At 59.8% G+C, this 13,549-nt stretch overlaps 1 protein-coding gene across 22 annotated transcripts in view; it reads right to left on the reverse strand.

The window, feature by feature from the left end:
* Positions 1–13,549, reverse strand: part of HDAC4 (histone deacetylase 4) — a 259,275-nt gene that overhangs the window by 22,995 nt on the left and 222,731 nt on the right. For 15 of the 22 annotated variants that reach the window (XM_055090994.1, XM_055090985.1, XM_055090956.1 and 12 more), the window contains 5 exons: positions 12,710–12,817; positions 10,568–10,623; positions 8,840–8,927; positions 7,056–7,175; positions 6,218–6,315 (listed from right to left, as the gene is read on the reverse strand). In XM_055090994.1, coding sequence (XP_054946969.1) covers positions 6,218–6,315; positions 7,056–7,175; positions 8,840–8,927; positions 10,568–10,623; positions 12,710–12,817 — 470 coding nt within the window. Of the gene's footprint in view, positions 1–4,134; positions 5,612–6,217; positions 6,316–7,055; positions 7,176–8,649; positions 8,971–10,567; positions 10,624–12,709; positions 12,818–13,549 lie in introns of those variants that run through there. The other 7 variants (XM_055090993.1, XM_055090989.1, XM_055090990.1 and 4 more) reach the window with 6 other exon arrangements.

Genomic DNA, 13,549 nt, shown 5'->3' on the forward strand with positions numbered 1-13,549 from the left:
GTGAGCCCTGAGCCCCGACAAAGGCTGCCTCCCCTCGACGGGACGTGGCTTCCTCGCCGGTCAGAAGAGGGCTGATGGCGGCACTCCCGACAATTCCGCCGGCCTGCCTTCTGCACCCTGCAGCATCACCCACCCTGCAGCATCACCCACCCTGCAGCATCACCCCACCCAGGACCCGCGTGCCCGAGGGAAGCTGAAAGCGCATCACCAATTAACAGGTTCTGCGAAGGAAATGGGAAACTGGCCTTACATTTTATTTCTGGAATGAAATTTTAAGGAACAGCTTAGCCTGAAAATAATAAGATGTGAATATTTGCTGGAGGCCTTCTCTCACACCACTGCTTTAAGGTGAGTGTGTCCACGGGGTCCCCTGTGACCTTCTGCAGGGCAGCCGAGGGCAGAGAGGGGTGGGCTGGGAGCTTCCCAGGGTAGCGGACCACCGATCGCCCGCTCACAAGGAGGCGAACGCGCCGATTCCCGAGAGGAGAGGTGGCCGGTGCAGCCGTCCGAGTGGGAAAGCGGGGAGCAGATGTCTGTAGGGACGAGAGCAGCGTGTGTCCCAGAGCCTCTGCGCCCCTGGGGCTCATGCTGGGGGCGGAGCTCAGGTGAGAAGAGCCGTGCAAACCACGTGTGCAGCTGAGGCCCGTCGCCCTCCTGAGGCCTCCTCTGGGCCCGTTCCTGGGGCCTCTGCTCCAGACACCACACTGTGCCCGCCCCTCAGTCCTTAGCTCGCCGGCCGGGCCACACCTGCGGCCAGGTTGCCACGGGGAAAAGCTGGGCTGGGCGTCCGCTGAGGGGCAGGCGGGCACGGCAGGCTGGGCGATGGGGCGGATGTCGCTGACAAGCCAGTTCCCGCTCGAACCAGCCAGGGCCGCTCCGGGAAGGTGGCAGTGCCAGGTGGTGCTACGGGGCACTTACAGCTCCCAGAATCGTTTCTTACAAGCCGCCCTATAACCTCAGGGGATCAGATTACGGGGCGTACCGACACACCATCTCCAAAACCCACAGTGGAATCTAAATGCAAGAGCTGATTCAATAGTCTGCTTCAACGTCTAGAAAGAAAGGAACTTCCGATTCATCCCCCAACCAGGGTCCTGCACAAAACCCACCACACCTGTGGTCCACACCCGCTGGGGGCACACAGCCTCGCGTGGCCAGCGGGCCGAGGCGCTGTCTTTGGGGGCCGTGCTCACCCACACTGGGGCCTCCACCGGAGCCGGGGTTCAGGCTGGGTCGCTGCCCCTGGCTCCCTGCTGCCCCTCCAAGTGCCCCGGAGGCACGGTCCACACAAACTGGCCCCTGGAGCTTCACCCGCACAGGCCTCCTCCCTCGCTGCCGCGCTTTTGGCTGGTCTCGCAGTTAAGCATCCCCAGCGGGAGAGCGCCCGTGAGCCGGAAGCGCCAGGCGGAGGGTACCAGCTGTGGCGGAACCTGAAGCCAGACCTGGTTTTACAGCAGGTTGTGGCCTGGGTGCCTGACAACACAGTTTCAGTAATCACAGCATTTTGATCACTGAAAACTGCCTCTTGCTGTACGTTGTGCGAGTTCTTGCTTTGAGGGCCAGGGCGAGGGCAGGTGTGTGCCGTCTGGGATCTGGACTCTCCGCACACCTGCGCGGTGGGCGTGGCCTCTGAGCCTCCCTGCTTTGGGGTCCCCCGCGTCCTTTCAAGACCCCGTCCTCTCCACCAGGACCGCCAGGCCAGTGGCTGGAGCACCTTCTCGTCAAGCAGCCGAGCTCTGCTGCGAGTCAGAATCAGAACAGAGACGGCGACGACGGGAACTCAGCCGCCCCGGCCTGTCGGGACAGGGCTGGACCTGGCGGGAGGGCTGAAGCCCGTCCACACTGGACGCCGTCCCCGCTCCTGCCCGTCTAGGCCCGGCCGCCCTGCCCACAGCCCCGCCCCCCCACCGGAGCTGCTGCCCCACAGGCCGCGGGTCTCTTCGCGCTCGGCTCGCCCCGCCTCCGCCTGCTGAGGTGGGGACGCTCCTCCCCCGGGCCCTGCAGCCTCCTGGAAGGGGGGGGTGGGTGCATGCCCACTCCAGACCCTCATCTACCCTCGCCCCTTCCCGCCCCTGCGCTCCAGGTCCCTCCCGTCACCCCCCAGGAGGCCCCGTGCCCACCCAGCCGGCCGCCCCCGCCAGGCACCATCCTCGGGCCTTCACACAGGTGGCACGGAGGCTCTCCGAGCACGCAGCCCCCCCCGCTCCCTCAGTCCCCCAGCACTCGGCACCCCTTCCCTTCGCGTGCCCCGGGAACGAACGCCAGAGGCGGTGAGCCTGCCGAGGGGCCCGCGACCCACCCCAGCCTGAGGAGCGACCGGGTCTCTGCCGGGCCGGGCGGGACCTCGACGAGGGGTGACCCGCCAGGCACCTCCCGGGCCTCTCCCGCCGCCCCGCGGGGATGATCACCTGCCCGCCTGCAGCCCCAGCTCCCGCTCCCCAACCAGGTGCTCGGAAGAGCAGTCTTCGCTGCTCTTCTCCCCACAACCCTTTCGCTCCCGCACCCAGAACGTTCTGTCGCCCCCACCCAGGCTGTCCTTCCTGGGCTGCCAGTGGCCGCCCACCTGCCAGACTGGGAACACTTTCCGGCTTCTTTGCGCAAAAATCTGCTAAGGCTGAGGGTCCCGAGCCCCACCTGGAACCCGCTCCTCCTGCCCTCCTCCTGGCGTGTGCCCACCCTCCTCCCACGCCAGTGCCCTGAGACCTCGCTGGACCCCCCGCCCCACTCCCCGCCCCGGCCGGGGGCCCTCATCCTTCCTGGGCTCGCCTAGGGAACCCAGCGTGCTCGCCCCCTCCCGGGACCGAGCCTGTCACCGAGCTGCTGCGAGACTGCTGGTGACCATGCAGGCCAGGCCCTCAAAGGCTCCAGAACCGCCGGGATCAGACAGGCGGGTTCCACCGTCAGGCCTGCTCCTGCAGGAACGTCACCCTCCCCGACACCCCATGCCGGCTCTTCCTCCGGGGCTTGGCTGGGAAGCTCCCTCACCTGAGGACAGGTGTGAGCCCCACTCCATCATCACATGCTCGCCTCACCTGCTCGGGGCCCTGCCACCCACGGGGACGCTACCGCGTGTGCCCCCTTTTATGCAGGTACGGTGACGGCCTGCTGAACACGGGATTGCGAAACTCTGAGTTTTTAGCTAATATTTTTTTGCTTCTAAAATCACTGCAGAATGTCCTCAGACAAACTCTCTACATAGGAAAAGAGGTGGATGCCCTTAAAGAGATACAGAATTGCCTCTAGCAGGTTTCACGTCAATACCTTCATAGGGGTGAGCGCTGGGCCCTCGGGGCACAACATTTCTGGAACAGATACGCCATTGTGAATGCAGCCAGTGCCGCGGAACTGTACACTCGCACGTGGTTCAAACAATATGTTTTATATATATTTTAGCACAACAGAAAAAAAAATGTTAAAAAAACCCAAAACATACCTTATGGAAGAAACAAAAGAGCCTCAACCTTCGTGCCAGGCTGGAAAAGTCAAGGTAAATGAAACGAACCTGCCCAGCTGCTCAATTTTAAGGCAACTCTCACTCACTAAGAGATTAAAGCTTCCACTCTCGAATATCCAGTTTCACTGCCATCTCTGATAACCTTTATGATATCGCATTTAAACCCAAACTACGACCTAAGAGCACGAACAATCCACAATCCCAGCTCCATCTCTGTGCACTGCCAGGCGGCAGGTAAGTGAGGGGTTAAGAAAAGTGCATCATTATCTCCTGGCCCGGAGGCCTCAGCCCTGCTCCGCAAACTTCAAAGCCGCTGGCCTGGCTGGTTTGAATTAAGGTTCCCTTTTCTCCTACAAGTCTCCAAGCCCAGGAGAAAGTGCCGCTGCCTCTGGATTTCATTAGGGGCAATTTTCTTATCTCTTCTTCATCTCGGGCTTGATCTCCTGAAATGCAACGAGGCAGGCGTGGGTCTGAGCACAAGGTGCTGCCTCGAAAGCATGAAGGCACGCGTGTCCTGGGGCCCCCAGAGAGCAGGCAGAAGAAGGGCAAACGGCTCCTGACCCCCCCCCTCCCCAATCCGATCGATGCCCAGGGAACCATAAATTGTAAACTTCAAAGTGCTATTTTACATTAAAATCAATAAAAAAAATCCTGAGACAATTTTCCTTTTCAAAGAGGCTATTTGAGCTTTACAAAGTTCATTTGATAGGGCACCATCATGTACACGCTTGGCAGGAGCCGGAAACGGAATGTCAACGGAGACTCGGAGTGAAAGGTCCACCTCAAAGCTGGCGGGGTGGGGGGCGGGGGGACCTCCAGGACCCGCCTCGCCTGCCCGCTGGGCCGCGTGCGGGCCTTTCCACCCCATCAGAGTGCCCAGTGCACACTGAGACAGGCCCTGGGGGCCGATCCAGTCGGAACCTGGCCTGAAGGAAGAGAGAACCGCCATTTTTATCGCTTTAATCCACAGTTTAAAGAAAGTCCCTCCTTCTCTGCCTTCACCAGAATTCAGCGACCCTGGGTCCCCCTAGGCCCCAGAGTTCACTCGGGCTCTGTCTATGCCTCTTACACGGAGTCCAGACCCTTTACCTCTAAGGAGGCCCCCTAAGAGGGCCGGTTCTCTTGGGGGAGGTGACGAAGTGCTGGTGGCCGGAGGGCACCTCAGGACAGGCAGTGACAACCCCGACCAGTGATGGTGGGTTCAGATTTCCTGAAGCTGATATTTAACTATGTACATCAGTAGCTTTCAGATGTGGTATCCGTTTGGGGGAGTCCATCTCCCCTAAATAAGGGAGGGCAAATGTCAACATTACATTACATCTGATCAAGAGGAAGAACAAACAACAAAATTAAACCACTGAGATCAGAGGAAAAAGCGATCCAGGTGATGATCAGGGCAGGCCTTCTAAGGAGGTGATGGACTCCTATTTGCCCAGACCAGTTTCACTGTTGGAGCAGTTTCATCGTTGAGCCGTTATTTCTATGAACTAAGTGGTTGGAGAAGAGGCCTCATGTCGGCCGAGCCGCCCTTGGGGCCAGGCCTTTGCATCACCAGACCCGGACACCCACCCTGAGGCTGGGGACCAGGACCCAGTTTCCAGATGAGGAAGCAGATGCTGCGAGGGGTCACGTGACCCATGACCTCTGCTGCCCCCCGCCCCCCAGCATGAGGCAGGGTCCTCGGCCAAACATTTACCGGTGTGTCCTTTGCTGGAATCTCACCCGCCAGACACGACGCGCTTGTGCTGACACGCACACGAGCACACGCACCCACAGACACACACACACCAACACAGGCGCACACGTGTCCACACAGAGGCGTGTGCATCACACATACAGACACCACACACGCCTGCATGCAGGACAACAAGGGCACGTAGTCAAAGAGGAAGGGAGAAAAGTCCTCTGGAAACTTCATGGGATTCCAATGCCTGGTGCAGACATGGTGCTTTTAACAAAGACTGAAGGTCTGTCGGCTTCGCCACCAAACAGAACTCTCCTCCTCCCGAGGGCCCCTGGGACTCGCGCTTGGGCAGGCGCTGCCCCCCAGGCCCCTTGCTCCTTCTCCAGCAGGGGGAGGAGACCTATGCTCTGAGCACCCATTTCTGGCCACAGGAATCCCTTCAATCTGGCCCGGATCAAAGCAGAAATCACCATCTGACGACAAAGGCAAACACTGTGTCTTACAACATTACCCTGCGGCCCGATTCTACCGGCCCAGCATAACGTGAAGGAACCGGGATGAATGGGGAGTCGTCTCTCGATTTTATTTCTGTTTCCCATTATCTCACAAAAGGTTTTTTGGAAGAAAAATTAGGAGATTACGAGCCCTTTCAGATTCGAGCACCCGCTTTTCATTAACATAACACTTTCTGACACCTTGCCTCGGTCTCCATCACTTTCTTACTGTTAAGACGCGAGACAGATTCCTGTTTTTCATTTAATGCACAAGACAGGAACACAGCAGGCAGAAGGTGAGAAGACAGACTTGGAGATGCCACCTTTGGCTTAAAGAGCAAACTGGGAGAAGCCCCAGGGCCCGTTCCTCCAAAACGCAGAGACAGAAAGGTTGGTCCCTGCAGGCGCATGCTCACGGCGCCGAGGGCCCTGCCCGGGGACCGTGTCGGGCGGGGGGGCTTGCTCACGAAGGAAGATGAAGGTCAAAGGAACCCCCCAGGAAACCCCGCAAGAGCTGGAGCCACCGTCGGGGAATTCCCGATTGTTCCCTAAATGCCCCATGGGGCAGGAAGCCGGGACTCTTACCTGAAGGCCGCCAAGTACTCTGCGTCTCCCATGGGGGGGTCAAGGCCGCCGGTGAAAGCCATGTTGACGTTGAAGCCCACGCCGGGCCCCGTGCCCACCTGCACGGAGAAGAGAGATGGGCGCCACAGACCATGAGCCCAGGGGCCCCGCCGGTACGCCCCTAGCCCACCCGGGTCCCCAAGGCCCCGACACACTGCCTTCACCGATGGAACATTCTCAGAGGCAGGGCCCCCGTCCCCGTCCACGGGTGGAGCGTGTGGGGCTGCCCTGCCCAGCGGAGGGGCCGGCAGCGTGCGCCCACAGGGCCCTGCGAGCAAGGCTGTCCTTCCCAACTTCCTTCCCAGAAGGAGACCCAGAGGCAGACGATCCTTTTTCCTTGGGTGGGATTCCCCACTGTCGGGGCCTTTTTGTGCAGAGCGTGGGGCTCTGCTGGGGCATCGGGGTTCCCACGGGATCCTGCCACTCCGGGGCCCACCGTGTGGCACCGGACAGGCGAGAGGACGCCCTGTGGCGCGTCTTTGTCCTGCCCAAGGGACAGGACGAAAGGCGCGGCTTGGAGATGCGTTGTGACTGCACACAGCAGCCTCTCCTGCAGGACAAGGGCAGCCCGCTCTCACCCGTTCATAAATCCTGCCGTCTGTCTGGATTAGAACCAGAATGCCCTCCCGTTTTCCATCTGTACTTGGACAAGATAAAGCCCACGTGGGCACATGCGATGGAATCGAGGCTGACGGCTGCCCCCCATCCCCGCTGGGAGCCCTTGCTCTGCGTTGCAGGTGTGGCCACCCCTGTCCTCGCGCCCCCTCCGAGGCCCAGCACGGGACGGAGCGCCGCTCACCTCGTCAGGCGCCCCGCTGCCCGGGAAGAAGTTCCCGTCGTCGTAGCGGTGCAGCGAGATGTACAGGACGCTGGGGTCACTGTAGAAGGCCTGCTGGGTCCCGTTCCCGTGGTGCACGTCCTGGAAGGGCGGGGGTGAGGGCCGACTCAGCGCAGGTGCCCTCGGGCCCTGGCTGATGAGCCCCGTGGCTCAGGGCCCCTGGGGCCCTGGGAAGAGAAGGAAGAGGCCCCAGGTGGCGTCCTCCTCGCCCGCGCGGCGCCCCACGGGGCAGGTTTGGCGGGTGTCTCAGCTTCCCCGGAGGCCGCGATTTTCCAGGCAAAGTCATTTGGTCAATTTCTTGTCACAGCCTGGCGGGTGAGGGCGGGGGAGGTCGCTGACCACGGCCGCTCACCTGCTCCGCACGGGACCCTGGGGTACACGGGAGACCGTCCCCGGGCCGGAGTGACGGGGGTGCCAGGCCCCAAACAGGAACGACAAACCGCTTCTCCCAATCACAGTGACCACGTGTTGAAACCACACAAGCGGTGCGGCCCGCTGCATACACAGCGCGCACACTTGAGGGCTGCACACGAGTCCGTGATTTTAAACCCCGGGGAACTGCTTAGAACCCTTATCCTATTTATGAGAGCTATCTGTGCTCATTATGGAAAAGTGGAAGGACAGCTGTAAGTGAGGAACCAGCTGGATCCCACCGAGGCCCGCCGCCGCCGAGGGGTGCACACCAGGGCCCTGGCACTCACGCACCACTTGTGCGCTGTTCCATGTGACGGCGGAGCCCTTTCACGCGGCTCTGCGATGATCCAGACGGACCATCCGCTTTCCGCAGGTGCTGCAGGCACGCCCACCTTCTCCAGCACTCCGCTGTTACACGTGCCCAGCATCTCTGACTGCTTCCCCACGGGGCGCTAAGGGAGGGGCCCCCTGGGGCCAAGGCACCGGGCGTGTGAAGACGGGGCTCCGCAGTCCACGCTGTGCGGCCGCGGCGCCCAAGGGCCCCTTCACCAGTGCCCGCCGCCCGGAGCTTGGGGGTGTCCTGGGCTGTGTTTTGGTTTTTCTTTTCCCAAAGGAGAAGGACTTCGCAGCATAAAAGATAATCCTACCCAACGTACCTGATCTTTTTAACTAAAAAAAATGCTGAAATAAGTCTTAAATACCAAAGAGAATGTTGCCCCTGCCCCCACCATACACGGCTTAACAGAGAAGAGTCACGTGAACACCTAGACTCCTCCGTCTCCAGCCTAAGACTCCGTATACCTGTCTTCGGAGTTCAGTTATCCTACAGCGTTCTCCATAGAGTTTACCTCTGAGGCAGAGTGGGACTGTCAGATGGCGCCCCTCCCATGGGAAACTGGGCAAGGAGGTTAAAGGAGCGCACGCTGGCCCCCCTCCGCAGCAGCAGGGAGGGGCCTTTACGCCGGGAGTGATAGTGACGCAAAGCTGCCCGCTGGCTGGTGGGGGGCGGGGGGCACACCCTTGATCCCTGCCGAGCTCCAGGCTCCACCCCTACTGCACCCCCGCGCGGCCCAGCGAGGCTTCGCAAGGACCGCCCTTCGGCTGCCGCCCTCAACCGCGGGCCTATTTCCAGACCTTCAGGAGCTGGGTTATCGGCAGGGTCGGCTGACTGAAGCTGTCAAAGGGACTCCTAGCAGGTTCGGGCTTTTACTTTCTGCATCTCTGGGGTAGTTTCCAGAAAGGTAAGGCCCCCAAATGCCGTTGCCAGTGGAGATGGAAAAGCTCGCCTCCCTCTCCCACTGTCTGGGCGGGGATAAGGACGGGCCACTCACCCAGTCCACCACGAGGGTCTTGCTGACACTTAGCCTCTGCTGGAGCAGCTTGGCTGCGACGGCCACGGAATTGAAGTAGCAGAACCCCCTGGCAGGCGAGAGTCAGGAGAAATCGAGACAAATTCCGGGCTCTGATTAGTTTTTATTCAACTTGCGATAGAACATTCTAGAATCCCACGAGGGTCTAAGAAGGTGGGGCGAACGCGTGGCTCCTGATCAAGCGGTTTGGAAACGTTAACTGATGCTGATCATTGACACAGACACACACACACACACACACACACACACACACACACAGTCCCTGCGTGCAGGCCTCCAGCGCTCCCAGGGTGAGAGAGTCCGTCTCACTTTATGCCCCCAGGACATCTCCCAGAACATGCACCGACCGACCTGCCAAGAGGCCCCGAGGCCCACAGAACACCGAAGTTACTCATTTGACCTGCTCACTGCGCATCTTTCCACATTCTAAGATGTATAACAATGATTCTAGAGAGTCTCTGAGAGAACGGCAAAGATAAGCTGAGAAAGTGAGTCAAGTAAAAATGAAAATCTCCTAAACCTGAATCACCAAAGAAAATGAGAAGCCTGGGTGGGTCTGTTTCCGGGCTGCAGGCTGCCCGGCGGGAAGCCTCGTGTGCCAGCAGCCACCGCCTCCCTGGCCGCGCTGGCCCCAGGACCGAACTGTCCGGTCTCCAAGAGCCACCACGGACGTGTCCCTCCCTGTTCCATCTCGGTCCACCTGCGCTCACCCTTCTGCGTATCTGACCGCTCAGACGCGAATTAGAAAGGTGGCCTCGGCGAAACGCCACAAACAATCAGCGCCCGCTCCTCGGTCGCGTGGACCGTCCCGGGCCAGGGAGTGACCGCACGGTGGCGACAACAGCTCCCTTTACGGTGAAGGGTCCCTTCCTGAAGCCCGGCCCCGACGCCCTCCCTGGGGACTCGAGGCGGCCGAGGGCTCCGCCACCGTTGGCTGAAAGCCAGGCTCCTGGTCCGGCACTGCCCCCGCGCTCCCTGCTTCTCCCCACGGCTCTGTCGGCACCATCCTGGCTTCGCCAGCCGACAAACCAGCGCTCATGCCCCCAGCCACCGCCCGCCCCCTCGTCCTGACGACCCACAACACGGTGTCTGCTGCCTCGGGGCCCGAGGGCGAGCCCCGACATCACGCTCCTGAGGGTTTTCTGCGTCCGCTCCGCGCACAGCTCCCCGGGTCAGGTCCCGCGCGTGCCCCCAGGAGCCTTCCCCCCGACCAGGAGGGACCCCGAACCCGCACGTCAACCCCGCCACCTCGGCCGGCTTCTCGCGCGCTCAGTCAGGGGTGTCCGCGACCCGAACGCAGGCCAGAGAGCTGACCCCTGTGGGCGTGACCTTGGGACTTCAGCCTCACGGTGCCAAGCCGGGAGCAGGTCCGCTGGAAGGCCACACGTGAGCAGACCTGAGGCCTGACTGTGGAAGCTCTAAACAAGGAAGCACCACGAGAGCTCCTCCTGGGGCAGCTGAAGTTCCCTCCCCCAGGCCTGACAACGAGACGACTCCTCTGCACACATGGCCTCCCATCCTGCACACCTCCACACGCCGCCCCCTGCATCTCTTCACCGGGCCCACCCTGAGCAACTCGAGCTGCACGTACAGTTACGCCCCGCTGGACCGGCCGCTCGGGGACCGTGCACGGGCAGGCGCGAGAATGCCGCACGCCCCCTGCCCGAGAGCGACCGCGTGTGTACTTACATGGGCGTGCTCTCCTCCGCGTGGTGTCCTGGGGGGCGGACCACGGCAAAGCCATTCTACGCGCGACACCGAAAGGAAGAGATGGGGACAAAACATTGGTTTCAGGTCAGTGAGAAAAGGCGGAGCGTGCGTGAGGACACGGTTTCCAGCTGCCTTCCGGGCACACAGACGTAGGGCGGGATACAGGGCTGGCTGTAAGTACTTCAAAGACATCTAGGTCCCTTCTCTGAACGAGGCCTGCTGGTTATCACAACTTACTAAGATAAAAGGTGAGGCCACCCCCGATTTTCCATCTTTGACAGCCTGCTGGCAAGGCTGGAAGCTGCTCAGCTGGGGAAGCAGGTAGGAGTGGAAGGGGCACCCCGGTCCCCCTCTGATCATGACCAGCATCCCCAGGAAGCAACTTGACGGGAACCCCGGACGCAGATGAACCGGAAAAGGCTCGGCCGCTGCACAGACGCTGTGCCCTAGTCTGGCCTTAACACGAATCTCTCTGCTGTCAGTGCAGCTCAGTTCCCAGGGGACTGGGCGACGCAGAAAACAATCACTAACGCTTAGCAGGAAAATCTCAGAGGCTGGAGGGGAGCTTCAGCCCTCATCCCTGCTTAGGACCCCTGAGTCACTTATGCTTTAAAAGAACCATCTGCAAACCATCCTGCAGCCACCATAATAAAAACGGTTTAGAGCGGCACCCCGGGTCTCACCAGCGCAGGAAGCTGTGCGGTCGAGGTCTGTAACAGAGACCCATGGGCCGCGGACCACGCTGACCGGTGTGGGAAGTGTACCCAGCCTGCTGCAGAGACCAGCTCGGGGGGGACGGGGGGGACGGGGGGCACACTTAGTGGGAGCCCCGCTTCGGCACGCTTGGCGCTTCCCAACTATCTCCCGGCTCCTGCACAGGACCCCGCGCTGCGGTTCTGCATGGGGACGCGGGCCCCAGGGGTCCTGTGCCCCGGGGGCCTTTGCATAGCAACCCCAAGGCTCCGTGCCCTTCCCGTGGAGCTGAGAGCTGACCGGCGGCGGGCAGCGATGGCGGGTGGCCTTCGGGTACGGTGGCAGGAGGAGGCCCGGGCACACACGTTCGCAGGGCAAAGGAAGCTCCATGTCAGTGCCCCGATGAAGCGGTAAAACTTATCAATTTCATTAAACCTCGACGTCTTTTTAACACCCGTGCAAAGAGATGGGGAGGCGCGTAAATAACCTGCAAGGCTGTCACCTCAAAGAAAACGACAGACAGTGGCTGTTGTCGGGGTGGGATTTGAGCTTCCCCGTGAAACTGAGAACTCTGGAAAACTTGTATTCGGCCCAGCTCTTCCCAGCACTGAGAAGACCTTCCTGATGAGATGGGTGGTGACATTCATGGTCTCAAAGATTAGTGATGCTTTGGACGCCGTATAATAAAATGTGTCGAGATCTGGAAGACCTACGTGATCCAGTGAGCCCCTATTTCCAAACAACCATGCACCGTGCAAACGTCGGGATAAATGACCGGCTCCACGTGCGAGGCTGACGGAATTTCTTGTACAGGAGGACGAGCTCGCCGATGCTGTTTTAGGGTCCACGCTGCAACCCATCTTCAAGAAGCTGTCACTTGTTGAATTTTGGCATAGCATCAGAGAAGAATACCCACAATTATCTGAAAAAGCTATTAAAATACTCCCCCTTCCCCAGTTCTGCGTCTGTGCGAGGCCAGATTTCCTCCGTGTGCGTCAACTAAAACAACACGTCACCGGACACGGAAGCAGAAGCAGGTGTGAGAGTCCAGCTGAGCGGCTAAGCTCTTATTACTATATTTAAATTAATAAATATTTTTAAAGCCTCAGTTTTAAACTCTAACGAGTGGCCAAGGCTGATGACACAACTCTTAAGGACAAAAGCTCTTGGGGATTTTTCAGCCATTGTAAGAACGTAGAGTGTTCCCGAGATCGAATTCTTCGAGAAATGCTGTATCTTTACACGTGTTTTCACAAGCGTGGGAAAAGTCCCCTTGGGTTCAACGGTGATGACAGAGCTGGGTCCGCCCTTACTCCCCGTCACAGCCACCGGGTGCCTGTCCAGAGGGGGAGCGAAGCGGGCTGGCTGTCCCTCCCTCCCTCCCCGGGCTGTGCCCTCCCAGGACCCCTCCCGCCGCTCCGCACTGACCTTCAGTTCCCCCGTGGCCACCTTGAAGACCAGCTCCACCACACAGCCCACGGCCAGGCGGGCCGCCCCCGACGAGTGGACCTCGTTCCATATGGTGTCACTGTCCACCTGTGAAGACATCGCGCCCGCGGTAAGGCCGGCGTCTTTGGTCACGGTCACCCCCATCCCGGCCAGGTGGCCGCGCAGCCAGGGGCCCCTGTGCTCTGCCTCTAACACCAGAGCCTGCCGTCTCTCCTTGACTAACTACAGAACGTACCCAGCTCACATTCGGGCTTACTTTTTTTTTTTTTTTGAAGACATGCCAAAAACTACTAAACAGAAAAAGAACAGTGAATGCACCAAAAATAGCATGCCTGCGTTTTTACCCCTTTCTGAGGTGTCATTTTTTTTCTCAGTTGCTCCAAAATACTCTATGCTGGGAGTCGTGATGTCAAGGTTACCCAGTTCCCTTCTTTTTTTAACTGCAACTGCAGCTGAGTGACACTAACACTTAGCAAAAGCAAACGTAGCAAGTGTTAGAATTAGAGGTCCCTCCAAATTACGACTCTATTTCATGCTGACTTTACGGAGAAGCTCCGTGTGTTTGACAGGAGCTGTTAACAGGGGCGGCACGAGGAGGGGGAGGGGAGGAGAATCCAGGCTCTTGGACACACACCAGGGGGCTCGGCCCAGGGCGGCACACCTGCCCGAAGAGAAAAACGGGTGTGGCACAGACCTGTCAGGAGACTTCTGTTGGTGTGTTGGTTTATTTACTTACACATTAGATTTTTTTTTTTTTTTTGCGGTACGCGGGCCTCTCACCGCTGTGGCCTCTCCCGTTGCGGAGCACAGGCTCCGGAC

Source organism: Physeter macrocephalus, chromosome 2 (genome assembly GCF_002837175.3).
Source record: "Physeter macrocephalus isolate SW-GA chromosome 2, ASM283717v5, whole genome shotgun sequence".
Classification (NCBI taxonomy): Eukaryota; Metazoa; Chordata; class Mammalia; order Artiodactyla; family Physeteridae; genus Physeter; species Physeter macrocephalus.